The sequence below is a fragment of the Cyphomyrmex costatus genome, unplaced genomic scaffold (assembly GCF_001594065.2).
Source record: "Cyphomyrmex costatus isolate MS0001 unplaced genomic scaffold, Ccosl1.0 scaffold146, whole genome shotgun sequence".
In the NCBI taxonomy this organism is placed as follows: domain Eukaryota; kingdom Metazoa; phylum Arthropoda; class Insecta; order Hymenoptera; family Formicidae; genus Cyphomyrmex; species Cyphomyrmex costatus.
Window position 1 is genome coordinate 740,748 of NW_017275457.1, and position 22,401 is coordinate 763,148.

Below are 22,401 nucleotides of genomic sequence, written 5' to 3' on the forward strand. Positions count from 1 at the left end.
AAGGTGCCAAAAGAATTTGTAACACATAAGATCACTCTTCAGTCATATCATGCATATACGTTTTAACAGAGGCAAAACTATAATTACGCGTAGCGCGATTTGATTAAAGGAATAAGATGTGCTTACATTTCGATCTTTTGTACACGAATAACCCACGATATAGAATATAAATTATCTGCACGTAGCGAGGCGATAATAACTCTGGCGTATGTTCGATGTTCTTGGAATTTGCATTCTGCTCTTCGTTCAATTTTTTTTTTCTACGGATGTATATATTTTTTGCGCTGTAATATGAATATTTTTTGTACTCGAGGTACGGACGCGTAGACGGATAAAGATTTGCCTAATGTTTCAATATTGAGATCGATTATAATTCAATAAACTTCAGTCTGGCTTGAAAGTTAAGGGATTTTTATGGCCACAGGCATAAAAACAATAAATTAAAAAATTTTTTTTAATTAAAAAAAATAATTTAATATAAAATCAAATTAAAGCACTGGTTAGTGCATATAAAAAAATTCGTTTTTATTTTTTGCATCTAAAACGATGGCGTTACCGGTGACAGAAGCTAGTACATTTTTTGTGGAGGTGCTCCGAGGCATGACATCTAGCATCCACAAACTTTGACCTAAAGCAAAAAAAATAGTTTTTTTTAATGTACATTAAAATATCTAGAGAAGTACGTAGAGGTTTGTGGAAATATTGATATTTTCAAGAATGACAGGCATTTGAAGTCACACTTGCATTTTTTGCTCAAAAAAAATTTGTGAAAAACTGTTCATAAAATAAAAAGTTTTTTATATATCGAAAAACTCCTACATCTCTAGATATTTTAATGTACATTTAAAAAAAGTTTATTTTTTTGCTTTAGGTAAAAATTTGTAGATGCTAGATGTCATGCGCTCCCAAAAAACATACTAGCTTCTGCCATCGGTAGCGCCGCCATTTTAGATGCAAAAGATAAAAAAAATATTTTTGTGAACTTTAATATATGCACTAACCAGTGCTTTAATTTGATTTTATATTCAATTTTTTTTTAATTAAAAAAGTTTTTGAATTTATTGCAGTTTTTATGCCCATTATTGTGGCCATCTCCTTAAATCCAGCCGTATCTTTAGGTTTCGTTTTGAGTAATTTGGTTTGGAATAGAACTGATTTATTGGAAGTTAAATTTCTTAATTAATTCGGTTTTGCATCGACAAGTCATTCGTATGACGGCCTCGCGTCAGTGGAAAAGTTTCATCACTTTTCCAGAATGTCCGACTGTTTACAAGTCGAACAATTCGGATTCGGTGGAAAAGCAACTGCTGTTAAATTCGTGAGATATTTAAGAAATCGCCAAAACTTATTAACGCAAAAATGCCAGTCGAATTCTCTATAATCCTCAATTGTTATTTTTTGTTTCTTAAGCTTTTGCAAGATTATAAACTCAACGTGATGACTTATTTGCAACTTTCTCATCGTTTCAATAATTTGTCATACTTGTCCATCACATGTTCAATTTTTTTCTCATCGTTCGACCTTTACACTACCATGGTTTTAACGTTTGTTATAGACTGGGTTGAACGTGTAATGTTTAAGTACTTAGTGTAAAGCGAAATGTCGTGTGTGTTAGGCATACTAATCCGTATCGTGATACATATATGTCGAAGTGTAGTTATAGTATACTATATAGTTGATGATAAGTTGAAAGGATGATAGATAAACAAGTAAAGCGATTGCGGCGAATATGCCGGAGACGTTCGATGTTCGACCTTATGTTTGCGCAGGCTTGCAAAATATATTAATTCTAAGTACTTTAGGGTGACGGAGGAGGAAAGAAGTATCGAGAGTATCACTAGTGAATAGTGTATGCGATAGTACGAAGTGGAAAGTGACGTGGGCCTTATATCATGGATTACCTCAATTGTAAGCAGCTTAAAAATGCAATTTCTTGCACGTGATGATGTCAAAACTGATGATTTCAAACGAAAAATGTACCGTGATCCGTACTAGATACTAATAAAGGAGCCATTTTACCTTCCGATAGTGGTTCGCTGTTGCACGACGACCTTTCTGAAAAATATGCATACGTAATATTACTCTATCGAGCTCGGAAATCAGGGACTCGTATCAAATTATTTGCATTTGGCCAATATTTTTATAAACTAATATATCTATTTCGATATCATCCGAATGATATAGAAGAAGCAAAGACATACATAAGATCAATAAAAAAAATCGAATTTTTTTTATTAAAATATTTGCCAAATGAGAGAAAGATTATTCTGTTAATTCTCTTTAGATATTTATATTTATCTGAATTAAATTTTAAAAAGTAAGATTTCATTCAATACCTATATGAAACTAGTAGAAAAACATTTATTTCTTGTGTTTTGTTTGCAAAAAAGTTCTTGGATGATATCGGAGCAAAACAAGGATGATATATTAAAGTTTAAATATATGTACATATATATACACCGTTTGATTCTAATTTAAATAAAAATCGAACGAGCGATTAATTTTTGTTAGGAAATGATTTGTTAGAACTATATAATAACTTATTGAGCACAAAATGTTAAATGTTATTCGACGAAAGACACACATCCTTGAAAAATTGTAGTGTCTAAGTAAAGTGGACTTATTGTTGGTATTTAGAGAGGCAGGAAGGAAGTGCTAATTCATATTAAAATTACATATTAATTATACCTTATTAAATAAAACACATTAATTATGCCTTAATGAATAAAAATTCTTTTATTTTCGTAACAGTTTCATCGACTTTTTAAAAATCTTCTGTCTATTATACATATAGGTACTTCAAATTCTGAATATAAAATTTTTTTTTAATTAAAATGTTTTTAAATTATATAGTGGTGAATTTTTAGTGTTCTTTTCTTTTAAACACAAATATATTGTATATAAATTTTATTACGTTTATAGTTATTAATGCTTAACGAATTTTGCATGGCGTGATACATAAATAGAGTATTCTACTTGAATTGGATTTTAATACAATAATAAAATTATTTTCTTATTTCATAATCAATTTTTTATTATCTCCTAAAATATCAGTTAGCGGAATAACAACTGAATATTAACTCTAATCGTGTTTGAAAAATTATTAATTAAGTAAATTATTAAGCAAAAATAATTTTGTTGACTTTGAAAGTAAACTGAATATGTATAATCTTTTATTATTACATACTCAGGCACAATCGAAGCATAGTATATTAATGTTATTTTAAGAAATTTGTGGATTAGCACTACTTATCTGCGACTTAGTTTTATTCTCCGTCAAATGATAAACTCTGCGACAGTGAACCAGCAACATATCTCTGCATACGTGTATGTACATATATATATCGTAAGTGTTAAGTCAATGCACAATTATGTAGACACATCAGCGAGCGCCGATGAATTCATTAATTTTTCGTGTATGGGTCATAAGCTTATTGAAACGTTAGAAAGATGGTTTAGTAAGATCAACCAGGAGATTCGATATTGTAATTAATAGCTTCCGATCCGTCTGTGTTGCTTCAAAAACGCGTAATACGAATAGCCAGCGCCGCAGAGGAAGATGAATGAACACTAATGAATTGTTTGAAAAGAAAGCAGATATAAAGATTCTATTCTTGAAATCCGAGTCGCGTTTTGTGTACATCCTCCTGAGACCTGACGCTATGTTTTTAGTAACATGCATGTTAATATCGTTTTGATATATATAGTTTAGGATCCCAAGAAGTAGTGATGATTTAGTATATTTGTAAGTTTAAACTTAATTATTTTTATAGCATATATAATAGGCATTATATTTTTCTTATAAACGTTACGCCAAAATGCATGTATCATCCTAATATATCACGTACGTTACATGGTGTAAATATATATAAATATTTGAGCAACAAAAACTGAATTATATACATTTTTTAGATTTACTTCATTGTATATTATTACATGCTTTTACTTTCATTGATGAAAACGAGAGAGAGAGAGAAAGAGGAGAAAAGAGAAAGAGCAGAATAGAGATGAACATAAAGAATATTTACATAAAACGTGTGAATTTTACGATTTCTAAAGTGTCAATTGCAAAAGTTATGTTTGTCGTTACCTGTCACTATTGCTAAGAAAAATGTGGCAGTTACATATTGCAAACCGTTAAAATTTTTATACAGCTTGAGCGTAGGAAATAAATCGTCTGTTAATCGTGCAAAGACAAAAGTGTGATGTATAAAATGTACGCTGAGTCTCGGGAGGATATGTTGAACCCGAATTTGTTTTACGACTGGGTACACAAATCATTTTGGCTGTTTTTTTCTCTTTATTGCTACCTAAATCGCGCATACGTGTCAGCGTGGTAACATTATTACTGAAGGTAACTTGAACACAATATTAAGGAACAAATTGTATATCCCTACAATAAAGACCTAAGCCTTTACCTGTATATTTCAACAGTTCTTTTTTCTACACAATTAATATATATAGATAGCCCATGCATTGAAATTGCAAAAAAAATTGGAAATAGAGAATAAAATAAATAATGATTGACTTAATAGATATATATATTAAAAACTAATAATCAATATTACATTATAAATTAAATAGTTGACAGCAAAGAATAAATATCTCATGATGACTTATGAAATAACAGCATATTTACATTTTAGTCGTTTTAAAGTCTATTTGCACATTTGTTTTAAATATTTAATTCCGTTATTATATATAATTTGAGCATGACTGGTAAATTATTCATTCGTGGTTCAAACATTGTTTGAAACGTATTTCATATAGGATATGTAATTGATACGTAGATTTTGATTAGTTCAATTTTTTGCAAGTATAAATTATATCAAGGTTTAAATAATGATAGTTAAATATAAAAAAAAATTAAAATTACATGAAAAAAAATGTAATATGTATGCCACATTGATCCTGTCAGGGTTAAGCTATTTATTATTTTTGTCTATCATTTCCTCCAATTATTCATGTACTAAGAAAATGCATTATTCAGTTTGACTTCATTGCATTATTCAGTTTGATTACAAATGTGTTATTCAGTTTAATTTCAAATTTAAATTCGCTTCTTTAATTTTTAATTAAAATTTTATTTATTTATTTAGATTCTAAAGTCAATCACACTTTTATATTTAATATTTTATAAACAATCTATATTTATTATTTATAAAACATAAATGTAAAATTATATTATGTTTTTACATTACAGTTATGTTATTGAAAAAAGCGTATATATAATAATTACATACATAAGCACGTGTTTCCTATTTCAATCTTAAACTGCAAAATTAATGTCATTTTCAATATTAGGCATTAGGAATAAAATTAAGGTATTACGACTCATAAAGTGCCATAAGTTATTAATATTGTTTAGGATAATCCAGAATGTTTAGATTGATACAACCAATTAATTAATTTAATTTATATAATTGTACTTTGTTGTCTATATATATATAATTAAAATTTTTTTAACTATATTGTTTTTGGTTTCATTGACGCTATTTTTCTCATTATTGCTAAAAAAATATAATTTTGTTGGACAATGATACTGTAGTTAAATTGATATAAGTTACAAAAGAATCAATATGATTGTTATTTTGAATACTGCACGATTAACTTAACTCTCTTGCGCTTATTATTGTTACAATTATACAATTATATAATACAATTTAAAGATAATGAAAATTATACAATATTTCCGTCTAATTTTTATTACTGTTACAATTATATAATTATTGTTACAAAGTATTGTTCATTTTTTCTGTATACATTTATATACATATCTGATTCTGTAAACCGCGCGAAATCTGTTTCGGTATTAAAACACAATTTAATAATTTTTGATGTAATAAACATCTTTGTAAAAATATTATGATGATAATAAGAATCTTAAAACTGCGAATAATTTATTTATTTGACAAAATATTGCTTTAGGATTCGAATTTAGTCTTCCATATTCTACATATAGATATACCGTCAAATTGGATCTTCTATATTCTACATATATACCGTACGGGCACTGAAAAATTGATTGGCATGACTGTAATTAAAATTTAAATAACAATTCAGTTCATTAAAATTTAGTTTGTCCGTCAGTAAATAGATATATTCGAACTCTAGGCATCTATGTCGACACAATAAAACAGATAACAGTACTAAGTGTTCCAATATCTTAATTTGGCATAGCTCAATTTTGATTAATATTACCTAATATTATTGCTTTAAAAATAATAAATAAGATGACTATTGATTCATCTAAAACAATTCCTGCATTTTATGCAGGGCAAAGTATATTTTTAACGGGTGCAACAGGATTTCTGGGAAAAATGTTTGTTGAAAAAATATTACGATCTTGTCCAGATGTTCGTGAAATATTTGTGTTGATGCGTTCTAAAAAGGAATTAAGTATTAACGAAAGACTCGAGAAAATATTAAACTTACCGGTAAGTAAATATAAAAAAAAACATCTAATGTTGCACGTATTATGCAAAGATACTGTATGAAAAAATCTGTTAGTAATCGAACTAAAAATAAGATGTATAAATTTTAATGTTAAGAACAATTATTTATTCTGTGTCACATTAATTACGTTAATTACATTAATAATGAACGTTTCGTAATAACGGGTCTTTCTTCAGAGTTTAAAATGTAATAATGTATAATAACGGTTAAATAAAATGAGTCGCGATAACAATCATTATAGTGTAAATCTTAAAATTATTGTCCTTTGAATTGTTGTTACTGAAGCGAGTGTTGAGTCCTTTATCGTAGTTACTAGATGAAATGGTCATAGAATTTCGTTGATACATAACAATCGGATAACTATTTAAGTCGTAGTATAATGTTTAAATTTGTAATATTAAAATTAAAGGAGTCAGCAGCCAATTATATTTGTATAGTCAAACGCTCTAAATATAGAAAATTTTTAAATACACATTAGAATCGCCGAAGTTTGGCACTTCCCCTAGACCGTCGGGACAAATTTGTCCCAGTTAAATTATTATAATGATTACTGAACCAATGTAGGTCAATTATAAGAAAAATCAGAATTTTTAAAAGATTCACCATCAGATTCACATTCCGAAATATCATTTAAGAGATCTACAATTTCGTTTGGTTGCAGTTTTTATTATGCACAGCAGACGATTTCACAATTACGCATGCTGACTTGTTAGTAAAGAAAAACAAAAACATGATCGAGTGAACACTGAGAAATAACGTTTGACCACGCTACGCTTCGATCACCCCCGCGGGGGTAGATCAACGCATCATAACTTTCGTGGAATAAAATGTAAACAAAATTTGAGTTTAATGACAAAGCACACAGTTTAGACTCAGAATTCAGGACAAAAATGATCCGGTGGTGAATCTAGATAAATTCAATATTTTTTCAGAACCTATCGTATTAACAACGATAAAATTGTTGGTAGTACAATACACTAATTAGTTAAAAGGAAAAAATTTTCAAAACTTTTAGATAAAAAAGTGATAAAAAATTAGAGATGACAAAAATTGCCGGCGGGACAAAATTGGCATGGCGGCAGTTCTAGTGTTAAAACAGAGTATGTTGATGCAAATGCCATTAAATATGTCATTTCTCTATTTAGCCCAGTAAAACTAGACGATTTTTGGCGATATAAAGGAAAAAAAAATGCGGTAAATCTGGATTTTTGTACAGAGATCTATAGTGTACTCTTTAACATATCAAAAGTCTCCATGTATCAGGAGACATGGCCGGTTCCGGTATCTTGAAAAAATGTAGCTAAAAATCGGTTTTTTGCATATATCGCATAAACTACATACCTATTTGTTATAAGGAAATTAACGTTCAGTTGGAAAAGAAAACTGATAAGATTTCTCAAAACAATTTCATTTTCTAATGAATCTCGTACGACCAATAGTTCTCGAGATAGATTTTCTTATGGGACCTCTTATTTCCGAACGTTACGTAAATTTGTTCTGTTTTCGCAAATATCCTAAATTTATCTGCATCTACGTGCAAAACGCATATAACAAAATCAACAAATCGCTTCAAAACTTTTATTATAATGATTTTTTTATAAATTATGTCATTCTTTTATTTTAGTTGTATGACGAATTGCGTAAAGAGCAAGTTTCAAATTTGGAGAAAATAATTCCAATTTCTGGTGATGTCAGTGAGAAGGGATTAGGTTTATCGGTTGCGGATAGACAAATGCTAATTCAAAGAGTAACTATAATAATTCATGCAGCGGCGAGTGTCCGATTTAATAATAGTATACAATATGCTATATTTGTCAATGCCAGATCAACAAGAGACATCTGTATTTTAGCTCAAAGTATGAAGAATTTAAAAGTAAGTTAGAAAGAAAGAGAGAGAGAGAGAGTGTGTCTTTGAAATTGTACATTTAAATTAAATAACTCATTCTGTTAATTGTTATTAGAGTACATTTTATGTAACAACTAATTTTTCAACTATAAGTTTTATTTTTCAAAAATACGTGTTATACTATAATTTTCAATCTTAATAACAGTTAAAATATAATAAATTTTTAAAAATATTTGCATGATTAAAATATCATATAATTAGACATCGGATTTTTATGCAATTTCATATTTTTTTAGAAAACAAATTGGAAAGTAATATCAAAATAGAAATTTGTATTATTATAAAAGCATTCTAAAATGCATATTTATTTGTGTATATTGAGTATATTTGTATATTTATGTAAATTTACGTTTTTATGCATATCTACAAAAAGTATCTACGTAAAAAATCCGATGTCTATAGTCATAATGTTTTAAAGTCGATAATATAAATTAAACTACTTATTAATATGTTACAAAAACTTTCTTAAATATTCTTATCCGTTAAAGATAATTTTAGAAAGATATAATTTTTAAACAAATTGCTCTTATCTATTAAAGGCATTAGTGTACGTTGGTACAGCATTTGCACATGTAAATAAAACATTAATAGAAGAAAAAGTATATCCACCAATATCTGATTGGCGGAAGGTAATCGAAATGGCCGAGACGTTGGATGAGCATACTTTGAATATTTTTACGGCTAAGTAAGTTATAAAATAAAAATAATAAGTATACTGAAATATTTTTTTAATAAACTTTTTTAAAAATGTTTTATTATTTATCTTGTGTTTTATTAATATTGTGCAAATTTTTAATTTTATATGTACCTGAAATTATGTACAGATGTTTACATTATTTTCCCAACACGTATATTTTTTCGAAGAATCTATCAGAAAATATAGTACAGGATTATTCTTCATTCTTGCCTTGCGCGATTGTGAGACCATCCATTGGTACGTACGTTTTTTTTGGAAATAAATATTTGTTTTTATATTGTATCTTTATATCTTTATATATAATTTTTATATAACATCTTTTGATCTTTATATCTTCCTTTTGACTTATTTCATGTTATCTTAAAATAAAGTACTTGTATATACTACAATAGACTACGTATTATATAATAGAATATAGTTACTCATTAAAATGATAAATATATTGGAAATACACACACACACACACACACGCTTGTCGCGTGCATGCACATGCACGCACGCATGCCCGCATAGAATTTATTATTTCAACTACCATAGTTTGCTGACAACATTCTTTTGCCTTACTTGCCAAGTTCTTCACGAGTTTTAAAATTATATAAAATATATATAATGGTTAAGAAACTTTATTCAATTTTTTTTTGTCTAAATTAATCTGGAGTAATTACTATCACAATTCTTGCAACTCCCGTATGGATTAAGAGGCTCTTAAAGTCATCTGTTTTATTGACTCAATATAGAACTCACACATACGATTTACATGTCATACATATTACATCACTACTATATCAATATCGTACGTACACATACGCATAAATTTTTGTAACGCATTTTTATTTCAAATTAAGTGTCTAACAAGGGGAGGGCGCGAGGTGTTATACTCACCGATTTTAAAAAGGCTTATGTATGTTAAAGTACTCTATAGTAACAGAGTACTTTGGCAAAGGGATATGACCCAACTCTCAGCCGTTTTCGAGAAAAACCGGTTTAAAGTTTACAGTTCCGTATATACCGGTCACGTTAAACCCATTGTCGAGAAGGCGGCTGAGAGTTGGGTCGTATCCCTTTGCCAAAATACTCTATTAATACAGTACTTTAACATACATAAGCCTTTTTAAAATTGGTGAGTAACACCTCGTGCCCTCCCCTTGTAAGTCCAATTCTAAGATCTCGATATTGTTCGTTCATGAACTAAGTCTGTGGATTATAATTTTGTACAGATTGTAAAGCTTTTATTACATATCAAATAGATGTTGTCACAATGTGGACAGTTCTAAACGGTATATTGGACTGAGAAATGATAAAAAGATCTTAGATTAAAAAATTTTATCGATTCTCCATCTATAAATTTCACTTCTTAAATGAGGATTTAATAAGTATACTTATTTAATTCTGGAAAAGAATTTTCAGATCTATAAAAAAAGAAAAAAAAATTGCGATAGAAAAATTATTGTGTTTAATCAGTAAAACAGACAACTATGGGACCGAGCAATCTCCATTATAGCGATTTATCAGCAATTACATGTTTTTATTGTAAGTTAGTCATGTCCAATGAAAATGATTTAATGTAAAGCGAAACGTTTAGACAATATCTGTAATTTATCTATACAATAGTCTTAATTACCATTAACATTGTGTTAATTTTGGTAATTATCCCTCTTATTACTTTTTTTATTTTTAATTCTTTGAACTATCTGATACTTTTTTTTTTTATTAATACCCTAACCTAACATTAATAATTTAATTTATAAATGTATTTTATATTTTAGTGGGACCATCACTAAAAGAACCTTTTCCAGGGTGGATAGATAATGTTTATGGTCCTGTGGGTCTTTATATAGGTGGTGGAAAAGGAGTATTACGAGTAGCTTACATGAATAAAACTGCTTATGAAGATATGGTACCAGTAGACATTGTCATCAAAGCTATAATAGTCGTAATTTGGAAAATAGGATCAACTACGTACGATTATTAATTTATATATGCATCTTTAAGTGTATTAAATTATAAACATGAAAGAGAGAATTTTAATTAAAGTTTATATTTATTTTTTGAATTTAATGCAAAAAAAGTTTCTAGAGAGTGTAAACAGTAATTAATTATTATTCATGCTTAGTTATATGAATTAATTAATTGTTTTGTTTATTATTAGCTCTACCACAAGTTCCACATCTTTTGTTTTAAATTGTACATCTTTACAACACATGACATTTGAAGAAGATATAAACATGTTATTTGACATTATAAAAGATGAAATACCTTTCGAAGGAACTATTTGGACACCTCATACAATATTAACAGATAATTTTATTCTATTTTATATATTAACAATATTATTGCACATTCTACCAGCTATATTAATTGATCTGATTTTAAAATTTTCTGGACGTCGACCTGTGTGAGTTTTAAATTAAATATTAAACTAATTTTGTAAATGCAAATAATTTCTGCATGTATTTCATTAAAATTTATGTATTTTCTAAACAATCTAAACAATGAAATACTATATTTTCTTTAGTAAAAAATATCTTACTACGAATTAATTATTATATTATATTCTTTTTCTTTATTATAACTATTTCTTGCAAATTTTGTTATAATTTTGTAACGTACGTCATATAATAGTATTATACATACATATTGTACAGTAGTTATATGTACAGCTATATACATGTTATATTTTGTATTTGCCCAATTTAGTTTTTTTTTTTACATATATAGAAAAGTTTTTATATAATAGCACATTAGCATATTATTTATAAAGAATATATATTTTAAAAAATTAGTTTTCCAAGTACATAAATTTTGTTTGAAAAATGTTTAACCGGGATATTTTTATATATAAAAAATGCATTAGATAGACAAAACTAAATAGATTTTATCAACTTTATATTCATTTCCATCAAACCATTGAAATGTATAAAAACGGTATTTAAAACTAGTAAAGAAATATTAGTAGTTTTATAAACATTATTTCTATAACGTTTATTATATATTTATTTAAATATTTGTTTTTTCAGTTTATATGTTTATTACACAATTTCTAATGTTTATTCAGTTTATTGAATATATTTCGAACGGAATAGTATTTCTTGGATTGCACATATTACATTTGCGGATTTAGAATCTATATGTATAATATTTAATATGAAAAAAGTTGTATTGTTATATAACTTAAACAATTTTATGTTAATGATTAATATGCAAATTAGGTTATTACAACTGTTAAGAAAAATATATGTGGCCAATCGTGCTGTGGGTTATTTTTCGACCTTTAATTGGTACTACAGCACTGCAAATGGATCGTCTCTAATATCTTTAATACCACCAGAAAATCAGGATACGTTTTCTTTTGAATCTAGCGATTTTAATCGTAGAAATTACGCCAAGTAAGTTACATATAAATTTGCAAGTAAGTATATTATGTTTGTCATTCTAAAGCCAGCGGCACACGGTGCTTGTTTTCCTCCTGGATTGCTAGCTAGATCAGATTCTTGCCATCGGATTGGCCGCGATATTGGCACTTTCAGCACCGCAGCCAATACGGTGGCAAGATTCTAATCCAGCTAGCAATCCAGCAGGAAAACAAGCACCGTGTGCCGTAGGCTTAAGTTATGTTCGTAATAAAAACAATTTAAAACCAGTAAACATTATTTTATGATATAAAGGGATGGTGTCATAGGTGTAAAAAAATTTGTTCTTCACGAAGATACGAATCAATTGGATGCACTCTTGGCACATAATAAAAGGTACAGGATATTATAAACAGTAGTTATTAATGTTTATACATATTTACATTTGCGTGACATTAAAAAAATTGATTTTTATTAAATAAGATATATTAACAATAGAATGTAAAAACAATAACAATTAGATCTAGCTATTTTTCAAAAATTACAAAAATTAACAAATAAAATTTTGGTATGCGAAAGAATAGAAATAAGATTTTTTATATAGAATAGTTATAATTTATTTTTGTCAACTAATTGTAAGTATATCGTATAATCAGATAAATATGTCAAAAACATTAAAATCTTGATTACAAATTCGATATTATATTTGTTATCTAAATGATAGACGAAGACATTTTTAATAATTGTTTATAAAAATGTTGAACACATGAATTGCGTATTATTGCTAATATATTTTCTATGACGTAAATGAAAAATGTTTAGGAAGAATAAAACGTCATCGATATAATAGCTTTATAGTACATATTAAATTATAAGAGATAGAATTTATTGTATAATTTACGTTTAAAAGATATAATTAAAAAAGAACTAACAATAAGATATATACATATGTATATTAAATGTGTTTAATCTATTTTCTAGAGTGTATCTGCTTGTTAAAGTGATAAAAACTATCATCTATATTGGTGTACTTTGGATTATATGCAGATGGATCTATTTTTATACTTTATAAATAATATTTATAAAAAAATGATTTATCCATATCATATTGTATAACAAATTATAATTTATGTTAAAATATATATAACGCACAATTTAAGAAACACTCAAGATAATCTTTTAGTCAAAAGATGTTTTCCTTTACAGACATATTTCTTGTTATATCGTTAAATAAAGCAGATAATTTAGAACTTAATGTTATACAATATATGTATTGTATATTAATATATACTTAATATATATTTACAAATATGTATCTTTACTAAATAAAATACAATTTTCAAAGAAGTATAAACATGTATATTTTTCTAATATGTAATATGTGTGAAGGTATTATTTATTTGCGTTCGTAATAAGTCTTGTACAATACAATTGCAATCTTTTATAGAAAGAATTAAGTTCTTAATAGATGCAATTTAACATATAAATGTAGAAGAATTTGCTCTATATAAAATTTTCAAGAATTGTCATTACATTAGCTCTATATAGGTTAATATAATGATAAGAATATATTTAATTTTTAAATTTTTATGTTTTTATTACGTATAAAAGGCGAAATATTATTAAATTTATAATTTAGTCCACGTAGATAAAAATCAAGTTAATATTAGTTACATTTATTCAAAAAATAAAAGGAATAAAAATAGAGCATATACCACACGCCGGATAACAATAGCGAAATTATCATGTTTTTACAAAATAAATCTACGTATAAATCTACATATAATTATGTAGATTTATTTTGTAAAAACATAATAATTCCGCCATTGTTATCAGGCGTGTGGTATATGCTCCATTTTTATTCCTTTTATTTTTTAATTTAACCACTTGATCTTTAAACTATTTTTAATAACATTTATTTAAGTTTGTTTACAAATTATGTTTAAAATCATTTTATTGTCTTTCATCATTTTATCATTCCAGATATATAATTAAAAACGTTACTTTTTAATTCATTTTATTTTTATTGAATTTCAATATAGAAGACAACGAAATAAGTATGTAAGTTTTTATGCTGAACAAAGTATATTTATTATCTGAAGAAAAATTAATGTCTCTCGTACTACGAGAAAAACGTTTATTAAGAAGTTGAACGATCTTATGTCTCGATCAATAGAGGAGACAAAAATAACAAGATACAGTAGTAATAATATCATTGATATTTCTATTGTAAAAGTATGTATATGTATAGGCAAAATTCTCTAGAGATAGGTCGGTATTGTTTAATTAGTAGCTTGCCAATCCTCACATAACGTTCACATATATAGGAACAAAAATTATTTTCTTCAAACATCGAGCAAGTTTTATTGTTTGCACAAAATACTTTTTTATAGCGATGCTGTGTGTAACATATCATTATCAAAACGCAATAGTTTATTTTTATTAAATATATGTTAAATATCCATGTTTTAAGATTTGAAAGTTATAGTACGTTATTCAAGCTTATGGTATTAACGTTATCCAAGCTATATCACAATAAGTTACCCTGGTCGGATTTACACCTGTTTTTATATTTTTATTCATATTAGTTATTAGGTTTACTATTATTGTCAATTATATGTTTTACATTAATATTATTGACTGTCATAAACTTTCATTACTGAAAAAAGACCTTGAGAATTAGCAAATCGATATTTCAAGGTTATATAAAGGCATTTTTTAAATAGAATTAAATAATTATTTTTACATAATATGTTCTTTCATTAGAAACCATTACTTTAGAATTGTAATGCTTTGACAATTTTCTGTGGAAAATTAAATTAATACACTTTTGATGATCGATAGTGTTGTGTTTGTCACTAATCTTTAATTCGTAGTTTAATTAAGAATTATGTGCTAATCATAATATGCGGAAGGCCTAGTAATAATACGAAAGAGTGGGTCTATTTTGAATGTCTAAACACAACTGCCGGTGTCGACCTTCTGACTGTCGACATACAGATCGTTGCCTAGCCGCGCATGTCGTGACGTTTAGCATAGGCGTAGGTAACAGATAGGATAACGTTGTCTAATGCATTTTTAATAATAATTCGAAAATTAATGTGTTTAAGTTAATTGTGTCACTTTTAAATTAAAGATATTACGGACGCAAATATAATGTTACTATCTAATGGTTCTAAAATCTAAATGAACAAAATTTTGCTTAGTAAACGAGAATAAATTAAAATTCATTGACATTTTATTTTAATCCATTCTCATTTATTATATGATTAGAAATTGAGGAAAAGAGGATCAGAAATTCAGTTAAATGATGTATAAGTTCTTGTTACATCGATTTGCATATATTGTCAGCTTAATTTTTTATAAGTAATTACATCAGTTAATATATATTAGACAATAAACATTACCTTTACACACAACATAAGTTGCTTTTTTAATAAGCATTACAAATTTATAAAATTTTATCTTTATGTAAATCATATTTTATTTTACTATTTTTTATAGATATCTTCTATATTATATAAATATTCATAAAAAACTTAATTCTGAATAATAAATAATCTCATTATTTTAAAAATACAATAAGTCTTAAAAAAAAAATGCCTTTTAATTAAAAAAAATTATCTTTTTTGTGCGTAACATATATTTAATCATCATAAAATATTGTTTAATATTGTTAAATATTGTTAAATATAGATAAGTCAAAATCCGCAATTTTATAATGTACTGATGAAGGTCCACTTGTATATTATCCATAGTACTCCAATAAAGATAATAGTTTTTATCATATTGACGAGTATATACACTCTAAAAAAGAGAATAAAAGATTAATACACATTTTCTCTCTCTCTCTCTCTCTCTCTCTCTCTCTCTCTCTCTCTCGAAGTTTGATTATATTATGTCTCTTGAACATAAATTATATAAATTCTATTTTATTATTTAATATGCATTAAAGATTTACAATTTTTCTTCTTTGATATTTTTTTTTATTATTTGTGTTATGATATATTATATTATATTAGAACAACAGTAAGTAATTTATGTTCAATATTTCTCTAAACAATCATTTTAAAAAATGTGTTATTTTATTATTCAAATAATAAATATAATATTAAATTTGTAATTAAGATTTTGAAATTTTTGACATGTATTCGAGATATAATTATATTAAAAATGAGGTAAATGTAAATCATATACATATTTTTTATATGTAATTAGATTCGTTTTACTTTCGTTCCGAAGGGAAATTAGTTCAATTCTCACTGTTACTATTATGTTATTTAACAGGAGGTAATTTTTTAATTAAACGTCATACAGATTTAAATATGTGCAAAGAATAATTAATATAAATTACGAACTATTTTTACCTTTTATGATGTGCTTTAACTGCATCTAATCGATTCATGTCTTCGTGAAGAAGAAACTTTTTGGCACCAATGGCACAATTTCTTCAAATCGTAAAATAAACATTTATTAGTTTAAATTGTCCTTATTTTTAATATTATCTACTTGACATTAAAAATATACACTTACATGCCATATGTTCTAATATCAAGATAAGAACAGTCAAATGAAAATGTATCAAAATTGTCACATGGTATTAATGATATCAGAATTGACCTATTTGCATTGTTATATTTCCATTCATGGAACGAAAAGTAACTCACAGCACGATTGGCCACATATATTCTTCTTTGCAGTTGTACTAACCTAATTTATACTTTATTTATTAATAAGAAACGGTTTAGCTAATACAGCATTGTTTGAGAATCAGGAAGTATGATAAATTAAGAAAAAGAAACAAGAAATTAGGAAAAAATAAGTTTATAGAAGAGACATTTTGTAGAAGAGAAGATGAAATTCCCCTTATCCTTATTTTCACCGTTATTATAAAAATATATATTTTTATTAAAACAAATATATTATTTTAGTTTGTGGAATATTTACAACTTGCTATTTTGGATCTAATATATGCAAAAATTTGCATTTGTTAAACTAGTTTAATATTTTATTTAAGACTTACATGGGACGGCGTCCAGCGAATTTTAAAATCAGATCTATTAATATAGCAGGTAGAATATGCAATAACATTGTTAATATATAAAATAGAATAAGATTATCAGTTAATATTGTATGAGGTGTCCAGAGAGCTCCTTCAAAAGGCACATCTTGTCCAATATTAAACAACATCTTTATACAATTTTGATATGAAATGTATTTCTGACCTGTGCAATTTACAACTAAAGGTGTGGAATCTGTAATGCTAATAATAAATAAAATTATAAATTAATTAAAAAATTAAAAGATAAATAATAATAAATTTGCAGTTTGCATAAAATTTTACGAGATCTGCGCATTAAGAGTTTCAAAAAAATAATTTATTACCAAATGTTTAATTAAATTTTAATTATAAAACAGAATATGAGAACATGCCGTAACAGTTAAGCTAGATCTCGAGTGCTTCTATATAATGCGTGTGAATTTATATACTACGTATGTAGATTTTTAAATGCGCGCCGAAATTTTTTCAGACTTACAACGTGAACTCTAAACTACCGCAGTACTATCGAGTTAAATTGACTACAATCTTATAATCTTCGACTCCCGGCCGAAGTAATATTTTTCGCAATATAAATTAATTATTTACAGAGTTTTAATATGTCATTATTAAGATCCAAGGTGTTACGAGCATCAAAATTGTTAGATTGTTAGTCAATTTAATTTAGTAGTTTAGAGTTTGTGTTGTAAACCTGAAAAAATTTCGGTGCGCATTTAAGAATTAATTTACACACGTAGTATATAAATTTACCACGCATTATATAGAAGTACTCATGATCTATAGCTTGACTGTTACACGTTCTCATCGATATTTATTAATTTAAACTTTCACGGTCCAATAAGATTTGATATTATTAAATTTAATAAATTATTAAAAAATTGTCAGTTTTATTTTATACAAGATGTAGATAAAAAAATTGGTTTAAAAATTGATTTTTAAATCTTTTAAGTGTAATTTCATTGATGCAAACTTTAGAAAATATGACAACCATATAACAGTCTCTTTAGATGTAACAGAAGTGATGTAGATAATTATAATATATTGTAATCATGGATTTATATATTTCTAAATACAGAAAGAAGTTTTTATGTTCATTTATATAATCTAAAAATGCAAAGTATATATACCTGTGATTATACGTGGTTAATCCTATTTTCCAAGTTACGATTATTATAGCTTTGATGACAATGTCTACTGGTACTGCATCTTCGTTAACATTTTTATTCAAACATGCTACTCGCAGTATTCCTTTACCGCCGCCAATAAAAAGTCCTATTGGACCATAAACGTTATCTAACCATCCTGGGAAAGGTTCTTGTAACGTTGATGTTACTAGGATATGAGATACAATTGTTAAATTATCATTATTACATTATCATCCAGCAAACAAGTCGACGTTATTCATTATCAACTTCTTTGTTGGGTATAGTTGATTCTGGTGATATTAAATTATCTCTTGCCTACAAATTATCAATAAAAATTAAGTAAAAAATGTTATATATTAGCTCTACGAGAATATATATTTATTTCTAATTTATCTAATTTTTCTCAAATGCTTAATAAATATCAGCCAAATGTTATAAAATAAAAATATGTTTATACATATAATACGAGCTCTGTCAAAACACAAATATTTTATTTTATCAAAATATTGCAAGTACAAATATTTGATATCCTACAGTAATGCATTAAGAAGATAAATTGTTTTCAATAATTAGAAGAAAAACTACATACCAATGGAAGGTCTTACAATTGCGCAAGGAAAAGAGGAAGAATAATCTTGTATTATTTTTTCCGCTAGGTTTTTTGAAAAAATATACGTATTGGGTGCATAGTCTAAACATCTGCACATAATTTTAAGTGCACATAGAATTAAAAATTTGTATATCACAAAAATTATACAAATAAAGCGAAAGAAATTTTAGTACATCTATATATAATTTATAAGTGCGCAATCAATTTTTGTTTGTAACTTACTTAGCCGTAAAAATGTTTAAAGTATGTTCATCCAATGTCTCGACTACTTCAATTATCTTTTGCCAGTTAGTTATTGGTGGATACACTTTTTCATCTATGATTGGTTCATTTACATGTGCGAATGCTGTACTAACGTACACTAGTGCCTTTAACAGATAAAAGTAATTAATTAAAAAATTATACTTTTTTAAATACAGACATTTACTAAATGTGATAATTAAAGGATTTAAGACAAATTAAAAAGTTAAGTAACGTTTAAACCAATAAAAGAATTGTACTCAAATTATACATAATTACTCAGACGTAATAATATAACAATATATGAAATTTATATATTTTTGCTTTGAAATAGAATATATAGTTCTTGTTAAACTCGAAAAGTATACAATGATAGGTGTTTTGAAAAAAAACATTTATAATTAAAATATAAATTGTTACGTAAATATATTGTGTGACAGAGAATGAGTTATTTCAATACATAATTTTAGTTCTTTTCTAACTTACTATTAAATTCTTCATACTTTGTGCTAAAATACAAATGTCTCTTGTTGCTCTGATATTGACAAATACGGCATATTTTAAACTGTTATTAAATCTCACACTAGCAGCTGCATGAATGATTATAGTCACTCTTTCAATCAGCATTTGCTTATCCTCAACAGACAAACCCAATCCTTTCTCACTGACATTACCAGAAATTGGAATTAATTTTTCAAATTGCGAAGGTTGCTCTTCGCGCAATTTTTCAAATAACTAAAATAGAAGGTCACTATAATTTATAAGAAAATATATCTATTATATAATAATGACGTCTATTATACAATAATAATAATAATATAGACACATCTTTAATAAATTTTTTATAAAAAAAATATAATATTTAATTTTTAACAAATGCATTCCAATATTTTATTATTTATTATCTGCAAAATTTACAAATATACTTCTTAAGAAAAAATTTTTTCTTATGATAATATTGCAATAACATTTTGAAAGAAATGTTATCTTTCAAACATTTATATAAATGTAATAACATCTTTAAAATCTTAAAAATATCTTAAATTCTTTAAAGAAGTGCGTTTTACAAAAATTTCTTTTTGTGTATTTAACTTACCGGTAAATTTAATATTTTTTCGAGCCTTTTGTTAACATTTGATCCTGTTTTTGGACGCATTAACAAAAATATTTCACGAACATCTGGACAAGATCGTAATATCTTTTCGATAAAAACTTTACCGAGAAATCCTGTTGGACCTGTCAAAAGTATACTTTGTCCAGCGTAAAAAGCAGGAATTGATTTGGTTGGATCAATTGTCATTTTATTTATTATTAAAAAAGAAATAACATAAGCAATACAAATCTATCAGCACAACACAAGACGAAGATATTGATATACTTAATATAGTTATGAACTTTATTATATCGATATGACAGAATTGATTAAATGTTTATTACTACGCGCAAGTTGAATTAAATAGTCGCTTTATAGTCGTAAGCCAATTGTTTTAATAAACATGATTGCAATTGTGCAGCATTAAGGTTAAAAGTGCATATATATACATACATAAATATATATACAAGGTGACCGATCATTAAAATTAAGTAAAATTTTTGCATAGAGGCAGAATGGGTTAACCTTTAGAGGGCCGGCATTTTTGCCTTGAAATTTTGAATTTTTTTAATGTAAAATTCATACTGTTCAGAATTTTTCAATGTAAAATTCTTGAGTCTTAAATTGCTCGTTTTTATTCAATACTAACAAAAATTAAATAAAATAATAACATTAAGAGAATAAGGCTCGACAATATTAAGTAAAAATAAATATAATTTCACGGGCAACGAGCCGAAATAAAATAATTACAATTGACGAATAAAGAATATATATTTAAATTAATGAAAAATATAACCAAATCTTGTGAACAATGTGAATATTTTGGACTGCGAAAGTTTTTATCATAAGCGATTGATATCAGAAATGCTTTACATCAAGACACAAAGTAATGGTCTTAATTTAAAAACAGATACCGATGGTCTTGATCGCTCGTACGCTAATATTTTAGACAAACTAATAAACATTAATTTGACCTAACTTGTTTGTGGTCTGTTGATTGGTAATAACGGTCTTCATTATATCGTTGTACATCGTCATATACAGACATATTGACGATGAAATTTGATCAATGCGATTTCTGTGATATAATTGATTTTATGTCTTTTGTCGACCAACTTGAGGTAAGCTTATTGAGTATTTAATTTTTACTGTTTTATCAAATTTTATAATTTAAAAAAATTTTTAAGATAATTTATAATTCTTGATTATATAATTCACAGACATACTCAATTATTCGAACTAATGTACATACTTTCACCTGAAGAAGTGATAGTCTTGCCTCAGATTGGTTGTATATTACATACTGCGGAACAACATCATTGTTTGCAACTCTGAGTAATGTTTAATTTTATATTGTATTGTCGCTGATGATGATCCGAAACGTAGGATCGAAACGTTCGACATAATATCTATGTTATAGATTTTAAGATTAAATTTTTACGCACTGCTAACAGCGTTGACTCTTAATAGCCTTTGTATTTACTTAATTTTTTGTATTGTTTTTGAAACATATAAGAGTCTATAATTCAATTATATTATTAATTTATTAATTTTTTATTAACCAAATCTTTTTGGTACATTTAATTTCTTAAAATATAAAAATTACTAAAAATAGAGTATATCGTATTATACATCAATTTATCCTTGTTTGTTCACCGAATGTTAAAGAAAGATAAAATGATACATCATGCGCATAATACATGAAACAGGATGTTAATGTTAATTATAATTGTGTGAAATTATGTACCGCGTATGTAGTCCTCCTCGCGACGCTGATGGATTTTCAGCATTGACGCATACGTATTAACTACCGCGGTAATATCACTTTAGTTAAATTGACATCAC

General features: G+C 26.5%; 2 protein-coding genes across 2 annotated transcripts; one reads left to right on the forward strand and one right to left on the reverse strand.

The window, feature by feature from the left end:
* Positions 1-6,230: 6,230 nt before the first annotated feature.
* LOC108783270 (fatty acyl-CoA reductase 1-like) lies at positions 6,231-13,520 on the forward strand. The gene is made up of 9 exons (XM_018551803.1): positions 6,231-6,437; positions 8,081-8,329; positions 8,902-9,047; positions 9,187-9,296; positions 10,826-11,018; positions 11,209-11,454; positions 12,269-12,445; positions 12,725-12,805; positions 13,391-13,520. The coding sequence occupies exons 1-9, from the start codon at positions 6,234-6,236 to the stop codon at positions 13,479-13,481; spliced, it is 1,497 nt and encodes a 498-aa protein (XP_018407305.1). The 5' UTR covers positions 6,231-6,233; the 3' UTR covers positions 13,482-13,520.
* Positions 13,521-16,123: 2,603 nt separating this feature from the next.
* Positions 16,124-20,764, reverse strand: LOC108783263 (fatty acyl-CoA reductase 1). The gene is made up of 9 exons (XM_018551793.1): positions 20,560-20,764; positions 19,950-20,198; positions 19,446-19,591; positions 19,203-19,312; positions 18,596-18,800; positions 17,433-17,672; positions 16,943-17,119; positions 16,777-16,857; positions 16,124-16,216 (listed from the first exon to the last, which is right to left on the reverse strand). Exons 1-9 carry the CDS (start codon positions 20,761-20,763, stop codon positions 16,126-16,128), a joined length of 1,503 nt encoding a protein of 500 aa, XP_018407295.1. The 5' UTR covers position 20,764; the 3' UTR covers positions 16,124-16,125.
* Positions 20,765-22,401: the final 1,637 nt, after the last annotated feature.